General features: G+C 37.0%; 1 protein-coding gene across 1 annotated transcript in view; it reads left to right on the forward strand.

Annotated features, from left to right (window-relative positions):
* Positions 1-11063, forward strand: part of LOC136032957 (uncharacterized) — a gene marked incomplete in the record, with an annotated part of 79335 nt that overhangs the window by 9755 nt on the left and 58517 nt on the right. Inside the window, 1 exon segment of the mRNA XM_065713441.1 lies at positions 1337-1541. Coding sequence (XP_065569513.1) covers positions 1337-1541 — 205 coding nt within the window.

Here is an 11063-nt window from a genome sequence, read left to right on the forward strand (position 1 = left end):
ATGACAGATATCAGACAGTTTGAAATTTGACGTCCAGTAAAATCATTTGTAATTTAAATTAATAAGTTCAGAAGCCTTTTAATTCAAAACATCGAGAAACTTTGAATCTATTTGTAAGGCATTTAGGCTACATACTGTGTTTATATGGCTATTATATTGAATTTTTGCACGTTATTTGTAATTGGTGAGATGCAAACCCTAATTATACGCTTTTCTTGAAACCAAGCAATATGTGTCAAATATGCATTTACCGCGTTCTGTATTTGTATTAGACTCCTTTGATGCAACATTAGCATCGGAATCGCAAGGAGCGACCGAAAAATAAAACATTTACACGTTACAACAAATTACAAATTTGTCTGTAATTTAACTGACGAGGATCTATTTGGGTGGAGATTTATGTGAGTGGTGGCCAGGGCGGTATCCAAGTTTTTCTTTTTTGTTTTTTTTTTTTTGGGGGGGGTACAAAAGTATCTTTCGGGGGAGGAGATACAAAAAACTTTAAAGACCAGATCAAAAGTTTGTTTATATTCATTTTTGTTACGTTTTTATGAGTAAGACAATTATTTTTTTTTGGGGGGGGGGGGTTCAAACACCCTTACTTCCCCTTGAATGCGGCCTTGGTAGAGGGTTGTCTAGGTTTAATGTTTTACCAAAATATTCAAATAGTTTTATCGATTTTTCTGTTTTTTAGTCTTTCTGGAGTTTTTTAGTTTCCTTTCTCTCCCATCTAAACACATTCTCGCATATTTGTGCTAATAGCAGATCAAATTCTTTCTGATTTTTCAGCGAATTTTTCATACAACATAGGAGCTTTTTGTTCATTAAGGGAGACAAGATCTTAAATTAAGAATTAAAGGAGCATTCGGTAAGGCTTTCACAACTACCAGTTCAATATGTTTACCAACGTACAGACAAAAACAACATTTGTTTTTAGGTTTGTGATAATGAAAAACTTGGGGCTGAGATATGCTTTATTTACCAGTATTATTTTGATCGATCGACGATTTCCTTTTTTAGACCCCTCCTCGATTTCTTGAGGTCAAAGATAATATTCCTATGGATATTAGATATAATTTGATGTTTAATTTAGTCTTGATAAAACAGTTACAAAAGAGGATTTTTTTTTTCCGTGTAGCCTAAATTGTACTCTGAATTTAAAACTAATTTGGACCTGAATGAAATGTTCAGATTCTAAATATTACGTGTTCATTATGGAACATGTATCGCAATTTATAGGCTGCTGTTAAATATGATCGAACATTTGGTCATACAGTTTAATTTATTTTTATTATAGAGTTGTGTGAAAATTCTAATTTTAATTACCTGTTCTTAGATAGTTCTTCCCATGAAAGATTACGATTCTAACTGGGTGGATCACGAGGCATGTTGGAAAATGGAGTACAGAGGATCCCTTGGAGAATCATTATTACATGTTCTTTTGATTTGTGATTCAAGATTTCACACGAAATTGGCAAAAATATTAATTAAACATTTTCCAAAAATGGCACTAGATGTAGTTGAGGGAGATGAGTTCAAAGGTAAGTTAGGATTGATTTTTTCTGAAGCAGAAGCAGAAAAAACTCTGAAGCGGAAATGACTGAATTCTACAATAATAACAATAATGATAATAATAATAATAATAATAATTGTAATGATAGTAATAGTAATAATAACAACATGGGCCATATCAACTGACTGAATTTTACTCAAGGCCTTATTTCCTAACGAGTTGTTTAACAATTTGATAACTATTTATTGTTTAAATAGTACCTAAGCATTGTCGATTTTTAAGCAAATAAACATAAAAATACAAACAAAATAAATTAAGATTTATTTCTGAAAAAGTTTAGGCCTACGCCAAAAAGCTCAGTCGAATTTATTATCCATAGCAACTCTCCTTTCTATTTTTGTTTCGAAAACAGTAATAGCAGCAAAAAAATCATTTTTTTAAGATTATTTTCAATGTCTTCCTCTTAATACAAGCTATTATTGAAATGTTCTTGGGCTGTATTTTTTGCGACGTTCTGCACAAATACATGAACCGGAATTTATCAGGAGAAAGAAGTGTAATTTCATTTAAAAAGTAAAAACCGAATAACATATGGAACTTATTGGATGACATGGCATATAATTATAAATATAATGGTATTTTGAGGAGTAGTTGGCACGGTGCCTTATCCTTTAAACGTTTTCTTTATGATTTTACATCAGCAATTACTCTAAAATCTTGAAATTATTATTACTTTAAGATTTATTACAGCTTTACAAAAACAGTTCAAAAATTTTCGAGATAATTAGGAGAATTTTTCGAAAAAATTTAAGTGCTTGCCAAAGAACTGCAACCTGTCTGACACTGGTGTTAGTGATTGTTGTTATTTGACCAGAGCCTCTGCTAAAATGTTTTTATGGCACTTGGTATTAACCAAGTGACATATAGCAGTCGCCAATTCTGTCGGTCTGTCTGTCGGTCCCGGTTTTGCTACTTTAGGCACTTCCAGGTAAGCTAGGACGATGAAATTTCGCAAGCGTATCAGGGACCGGACCAGATTAAATTAGAAATAGTCGTTTTCCCGATTTGACCATCTGGGGGGGGAGTGGGGGCCCGGTTAATTCGCAAAAAATAGAAAAAATGAACTATTTTTAATTTATCAGCGGGTGATTGGATCTTAAAGAAATTTGACGTTTGAAATGATATTGTGTCTCAGAGCTCTTATTTTAAATCCCGACCGGATCTGATGACATTGGGGGGAGTTAGAGGGGGGAAACCTAAAGTCCCGGTTTTGCTACTTTAGGCACTTCCAGGTAAGCTAGGACGATGAAATTTGACAAGCGTATCAGGGACCGGACCACATTAAATTAGAAATAGTCGTTTTCCCGATTTGACCATCTGGGGGGGGGAGTGGGGGCCGGTTAATTCGGAAAAAATAGAAAAAATGAAGTATTTTTAACTTATGAGCGGGTGATTGGATCTTAATGAAATTTGATGTTTGGAATGATATTGTGTCTCAGAGCTCTTATTTTAAATCCCGACTGGGTCTGATGACATTGGGGGGAGTTGGAGGGGGGAAACCTAAAATCTTGGAAAACACTTAGAGTGGCGGGATAGGGATGAAACTTGATGGGAAAAATAAGCGCAAGTCCCAGATACATGATTGACATAATCGGAACTGATTTGCTCTCTTTGGGGTAGTTGGGGGGGGGGAAGTAATTCTTAAAAATTAGAAAAATGAGGTATTTTTAACTTACGAACGGGTGATTGGATCTCCATGAAATTTGATTTTTAGAAGGATATCGTGTCTTCAAGCTCTTATTTTAAATCCTGACCGGATCTGGTGACATTGGGGGAAGTTTGGGGTGGGGAAACCTAAAATGATGGGAAACGCTTAGATTGGAGGGATTGGGATGAAACTTGGTTGGAAAAATAAGCAGAAGTCTTGCATACATGATTTACTTAATTGGAACGGATCCGCTCAATTGCGGGGGGGGGGGGGGGGTAATTCTGAAAAATAAGAAAAATGACGTATTTTTAACTTACGAAGGAGTGATCAGATCTTCATGAAACTTCATATTTAGAAGGACCTCGTAACTCCGATATCTTATTTTAAATCTCAACCGGATCAAGCGTAATTGGTGGGGGGCAGTTGGGGGGACCGGAAATCTTAGAAAATACTTAAAGCGGTGAGATCAGGATGAAACTGGATGGGAAGAATAGAAACCTGTCTAAGATACGTGACTGACATAACTGGACCGGATCTGCTCTCTTTGGTGGAATTGGGGGGGGGGGGGGGGTAATATTGAAAATTGAGGTATTTGTAACTTACGAAAGGGTGACCAGATCTTAATGAAATTTGATATTTAGAAGGATCTTGTGCTTTAAAGTTCTAATTTCAAATTCCGACCAGATCCTGTGACATTCGGGGGAGTTGGAGGGGGGAACCGGAATTCTTGGAAAATATGAAAATTGGAGTATTTATATCTTACGAATAGATGATCGGATCGTAATGAAATTTGATTTTTAGAAGGAATTCATGTCTCAGAGCTCTTATTTCAAATCCCGACCAGATCTTTTGACATTGTGGGGATTTGGAGGGGGAAATCTTGGAAAAACACTTGGAGTGTAGGAATCGGGATGAAGCTTGGTGGATAGAATAAACAAATGTCCTTGATACGTGATTGACAGAATCGTACTGGATTCGCTCTCTTTGGGGGAGTTGGGGGGGGAGGGGTTCAGTGATTTGGCGAGTTCGGTGCTTCTGGACGTGCTAGGCCGATGAAAATTGGTAGGCGTGTCAGGGAGCTGGACAATTTGACTTGATAAAGTCGTTTTCCCAGATTCGACCATCTGGGGGGGCAAAAGGGAGAGGAAAAATTAGAAAAAATTAGGTATTTATAACTTACGAGTGGATGATCGGATCTTAATGAATTTTGATATTTAGAAGGACTTTGTGACTCAGAGCTCTTATTTTAAATCTTGACCGGCATTAAGCCTCTTATTTTCCTTTTTAAATCAATCTATTAATTCATAGAACTTTGTTAGAGCTCATACCATATGATCTCTTGGCTCTTAGCTCTTCCCGCCTCGTCACAAGTGCCATATGAGCTCTTAGCTCTTGTTTTTTCTTGGAATCCCAGATATAAGCTAATGGCTATAGGGGCTATCCCTTCACTAGAATCAAACTCATATTTTAATACGGAGAAGAAAGTACTATCTTCAGAAAGTATTAGAAGAGAAAGTATTATCTTAAAAAGTTTTTGCCGCGAGTTACATTCATGTAACAAAATTGAAAAACTGCAGTTCCAAAATTCTATTTTTTCTATTTTCCATAAATATTTCGGAAATCTTAACTCTAATTGATCCATTACAGATTTTATACTTGCAGATTGAACACTGGGTATCTTGAGAAGAGAGAGAAGAGAAGTTTATTAATATTAAATAGAAGACAATACAATTCAAAATCGAATTACAATACACATAATTCCCCTCGAAAGGCTCCATGGCCAGGGATACAAGGGGAATAAGAAGAAAAAATTATTATACAAGCAATAAATTCAATATAGGCAATCACATATAGCAGTTTACAGGCAATATATTTATGAAGGATGCAATATAAGCAACAACTAGAAGGAGAAAAAAAAAAGAAAAACATAGAGAACATACCTGAGGCCTGGGAGCAAAGTGCAGAGAGGAAAACTAACAAAACACTCAAAGACAAACAGCTAATTTTTTTTTCTCTTTGTGATAAATCGACTGTAGCCAGGGAGTAATGTTCACTTCTAATCGTATAGATTTAACATGGGTCATGAACATCTTGGAGCTAGATTTCAGGTAGCTTTCAATTACTTTAAAGGAATGGCTATCTCAAAGTTTTGATCTGGTGTCTTAGAGGTTTAAGGTGTGCTGGGGACATGAAAGGGCACAGGACTGGGCTTGTTTCTGTTTGATATTTTGACTCTAAAGGAGCATTGCCCATGTCAGTGGGTGATGATCAAGTAGTAAACTTATGAATGTCTCTTGAAGGCATCCATTTGACGGTAAAGGTCCCAATTTTGTGGGATACAATGTTAGGCAACAGTTGATTTGACATGAAGCCTAATAGTTTTTATATTTCTAGACCAGTATGGGACCAGATTGTGTTTTCTATAGGGTGTTGGCTTGTGAGATGTTTCAAACAGGCTAAATTGGATACTTAGGTCTACTTTTGCAGTATTAGCAGAGTTTTTAACTAGTTTTCTTATTCATTTAAATTGTCAAAGGTGTTTTTCTATAGGGTGTCGGCTGGTGAGATGCTTCAAACAGGCCAAATTGGCTACTTAGGTCTACTTTTGCAGTATTAGCTGAGTTTTTAACTAGTTTTCTTATTCATTTAAATTGTCAAAGGTGTTTTCTATAGGGTGTTGGCTTGTGAGATGTTTCAAACAGGCTAAATTGGATACTTAGGTCTACTTTTGCAGTATTAGCAGAGTTTTTAACTAGTTTTCTTATTCATTTAAATTGTCAAACGTGTTTTTCTATAGGGTGTCGGCTTGTGAGATGCTTCAAACAGGCTAAATTGGCTACTTAGGTCTACTTTTGCAGTATTAGCAGAGTTTTTAACTAGTTTTCTTATTCATTTAAATTGTCAAAGGTGTTTTCTATAGGGTGTTGGCTTGTGAGATGTTTCAAACAGGCTAAATTGGATACTTAGGTCTACTTTTGCAGTATTAGCAGAGTCTCTAATAAGTTTTCTTCTTCATTTAAATTCTCAAAGGTGTTTTCTATAGGGTGTTGACTTGTGAGATGTTTCAAACAGGCTAAATTGGCTACTTAGGTCTACTTTTGCAGTATCAGCAGAATTTCTAATAAGTTTTCTTATTCATTTAAATTATCAAAGGTGTTTTTTATAAGGTGTTGGCTTGTGAGATGTTTCAGACAGGCTAAATTGGCTACTTAGGTCTACTTTTGTAGTACCAGCAGAATTTCTAATTCTGCACATACATTTCAAGTAAGAAAAATACTTATCTCTATAGTCAGAATTGCATCCTGAATCCAAAGTTATTGTGCATTTGCATCAGAAAGGAAATTAATATTCACCATATACAGACCTAGCCTATACCAATTCAGGGTATATATTTGCACGTTAGTGAGTATATGTGTATGTATGTGTATGTGTATGTATATGTGTATGTATGTGTGTATGTATATGTATGTATATGTATATGTATATATATATATATATATATATATATATATATATATATATGTATATATGTAAGCCCTATAGATAGGTAGAGTAGCTCCATAGGAGGCTTAGGCCAAGTAGGACCTTGTCCCAGTGGGGCCCATAATAGAAACTGGGAAACCCTCCCCTGGGGGTCATAATTTCAGGTGGAGGAGGAAGAAGGCCCCTCAAATGTACACTCAGCAGGGCCAACTGCCGTGTTCACGCGTCAGATGAGTTACAAACCTTCTCCCAGTAATGGGTTAAATTGCATGGTGAAGCAGAACACCATCGTGGGAGGATCCTCTATAGGAGGACAACTGCGGCAGGGCGTAAGATCCAGATTTATGGACAACGGCCTCTGTAAAGGGCTGCCTCGACCCTTTTGGGGTACCTGCAAGACTGGGAAACTTGCGGTCAATTTTTCCCACTTGAGGAGTGGCGCCCCTCGAGGAAATTATAGCCTAGTAAACAACACAGCACTCGTACGGGATTCTGATTATTGGATAATTTTCTGGGCTTGGTTTGTTTTGATGGGCGTTTTCGGGCTGAAAAACCTCTTCCTAGCTAATTTATCTACTATGGGCTGCCTCCCCGTAGTAGCATAATATTTGTAGGCATGAATATATAATGAGTCGGAGGTAATAGGCTTGGGACTGTCTGTGCAGGATTTCGACTCTTGTTGATAGAAGAGCATCGCCAAGTGCTGAAAACCATGTTGTGACCAAGATGGGCCCAGGATTGCACAAAGCCTCCAACTTACTGGAGGTCCCAGGGACTTCTTGCTGTCCGGTTCTAAGCCGGCTTAAGCGCTTCGGTGTAGACTTGAGAAGATATGTTGGTCCCCATCCTGCACTGGTATCCGGGATCACTGCTTTTCTTGAGGCCAAAATAATTTCAAAGATTTAAAGAACATGAAAATTGGAACTTGGAATGTTACGACGTTAAAAAATGACTATCGCATCGACATTTTGACTGATGAATTCAGACGGTTTGAACTGGATTTATTAGGAGTTTCAGAAACTCATATCCCAGGGGTAGGAAGCATGAAATTAGGTGACATAGAATTTGTTTACTCAGGAAGGAAGGATGGGGTACATAGACAGGGAGTAGGGCCCATGATGAATAAGGAAGCTGCTAAGTCTTGTTTAGGCTGGGAAGGTATTAATAATAGAATACTAATTGCTCATTTTATGACTAAAAAGTTTAGGGTATCAGTTATAGTAGTATATGCCCCCATTGAACCAACTGATGGAGATACTAGTGACTCAGATGAATTTTACTTACAGTTACAGGAGCAAATAGACAGGGTACCAGGTAGAAATATGGTGTTTTTGCTAGGAGATTTTAATGCCCAGGTTGGTAGAAATAGGGATAGATGGTATCCTAGCCTAGGTAATTTTGGTGTAGGAAAAGAAAACAGTAATGGCTATAGGCTTTTGCAATTTTGTAGGTATAACAACCTAGTTATAACCAATACGGTGTTTGGTCACAAAATGGCCCATAAGTTGACATGGTATTCACGTGATGGTAAGACAGCAAACCTTATTGATTATGTTATTGTAAACAGAAGACTAGCAGGATCAATACAAGATACTAGGGTGTATAGGAGTGCCGTTATTGATGTTAAAAGTAAAGATCACCATCTATTAGTGTCTAAGGTTAATTTAAAGCTGAAATTTCGGAAGAGTAACTCCCTCCCGGAAAGTTATGATGTTGGTAGACTTCAGGATGAAAATTTGAGAAAAAAATTCCAGGAACAGTTGAGTACTAAACTTGAGGGTTTAAAATTTGACAATGTGGAAGATGGATGGAATAATTTCAGAAAAACAATTTGTGAAGTTGCTGATGGTGTCCTAGGGAAGAGTGCTAAGACAGCAACTAGGAATATTAGTGAAAAAGCTTTAGGTTTAATAGAGAGTAGAAGGGGTTTGTATAAGAATTATCTGAGCGATAGGTCGTATGAAAACAAAAGGAATGTAAAGAAAGTGGAGAAAGCATTAAAATATGAACTAAGGAGATGTGAAATGGAGGCGATGGATAAAATTGCTGAGGATCTGGAAGATACGGCTAGACGGCATAATAGTAAAATATTATACTGGCATGTTAATAAATTGAAAGGGAGTAGCCGATCCGGACTAGTCCCAGTTAAAGATAGAAATGGGGTCACAATTAGTGATAAGGAAAAAGTTAAAGAAAGATGGGTGGAACATTTTGAGAATGTGCTAAACCGAGATACAGTTGCAGGAAAAGATATAGATGAAAATGAAAAAGTTTGTGATACCTTGGATGTGAAGGAAGATTTGTTTAGTGAGGAAGAATTAGCGACAGTACTAGAAGGATTAAAAAATAATAAGGCCCCAGGTGCTGATAGTATGATTAATGAGTTCCTTAAATATGGTGGCTCTGAGGTTAGGAATAAGCTACTGAAGATTATGAACATGATTTTTGAAAAAGGGGAAGTACCCAATGATTTTAGGAAAACCTTAATTAAACCACTGTATAAGAAAGGTGACAAGAGTGAATGTCGGAATTATCGAGGCATTAGTCTGGTCTCTGTAGGTAGCAAATTACTGAGTAATATGATACTTTTTAGACTGAGACATGCTGTAGACAAAGTTTTAAGGGAAGAACAATGCGGTTTTAGAAAAGGTACAGGATGTGTCGACCATGTTTTCACTCTTAGGTTAATAATTGAGAAGTCCCTTCGTTGTCAAACACCTTTGGTCCTTAGTTTTATCGATTATGAGCAAGCTTTCGATTCTGTTGATAGAACAGCGTTAACAAAGGTCTTATCGTTATATGGTATACCAGAAAAATACATTAAAGTGATTTGCGCTATGTACGAGAATAATACTGCTGCGGTTAAGGTAGGAAATGAGGTTAGCAACTGGTTTTGTATTAAATCAGGAGTTAAGCAGGGGAATGTTCTATCCCCCTTTATATGGATCATTTTGATGGACTTCGTCTTAAGGAGCACAGGAAAGGCAATTGGAGACCATGGAATCAAATGGGGAGGAAGAACGCTCCTGGACTTAGATTATGCTGATGATTTAAGCATATTAGATGAAAGTGTGAGCAAAATGAATGAATTTTTAGAGGTTTTACGAGTTCAGGGTGCTAAAATAGGCTTGAAAATTAATGTTAAGAAGACTAAGTCACTAAGGTTAGGAATAAGTGAAGATGAACAGGTGACCTTAGGTAACGAAAAGATTGATCAGGTTGGGAGCTTCAGTTACCTTGGTAGTATTATTAGTAAAGATGGTGGGAGCAGTGAAGATGTTAAAAGTAGAATAGCTAAAGCTCAGGGTGTTTTTTCACAGTTAAAAAAAGTTTGGAAGAATAGAAAGATAAGCCTACAAACCAAGATTAGAATATTGGAAGCTACAGTGATGACAGTGGTCAAATATGGCTCTGAAGCATGGACACTCCGAAAAGCAGATGAAAATTTACTAGATGTTTTCCAGAGAAATTGCCTACGGATTTTTCTGGGTACCCGGCTGACTGACCGTATTTCAAACAGTAGGTTGTACGAAAAGTGTGGTTCAATCCCGCTTTCTGGGGCTATAATGAAAGAAAGGTTGAGATGGCTAGGCCACGTTCTACGGATGAAGGATGACAGATTACCGAAGATTGTCCTTTTTGGCCAACCGTCTGGGGCTACACGGAAAGCAGGTCGTCCTTGTCTGGGTTGGGAGGATGTCATAAATAAGGATTTAAAGGAAATGGGAACTTCCTGGGAGGGTGTAAAGAGGGAGGCTTTAAATAGATTAGGTTGGAGGAGGAGCGTGCGTAGCTGTGTTGGCCTCAGGCGGCTTGGTGCTGCAGTGAGTTATTAGTAGTAGTAGTAGTAGTAGTAGCCAATTTGTAAGTCAGTTTGATCATAATTTGGCTAGGAATTAAATAATAAATATTAATTAGTATACTCTGAAGTTGTACCAAGGCTGAATTGTAGTCGTTTTTATAGTCAAATTATGTACATGCACTCTTGTTTAGTCAGAACTACCCCCGACTACAGCACCAACTATTTAATCTGTTCGTATTTTCTCACGTTGAACAATGTTCGACTTTCAAGCCTAAAGTTGGTGATCAACCAATTGCATTGAGACTTTATTCGTTGTGAAATTTGAAAAAATGGAAGCCTGATTACAGCATTTTTTCTATCTTTACGATGTGTTTCTTGTCATTTCAATTTGCTGCCTCTGTAGTGCAATGTCGTTAAAAGCAGGGAAAATCACAAGTCATTCATAAATCTCTAATTTTTCATCCACAGATGTGACTATGGTGCGGTTTGAGCATTATTAATTGCAATCTGCTCTATTTAAATATATGTAAATGTCAATGGATCTAGTGAAATTGTAA

The sequence above is a fragment of the Artemia franciscana genome, chromosome 11 (assembly GCF_032884065.1).
Source record: "Artemia franciscana chromosome 11, ASM3288406v1, whole genome shotgun sequence".
NCBI classification, from domain to species: domain Eukaryota; kingdom Metazoa; phylum Arthropoda; class Branchiopoda; order Anostraca; family Artemiidae; genus Artemia; species Artemia franciscana.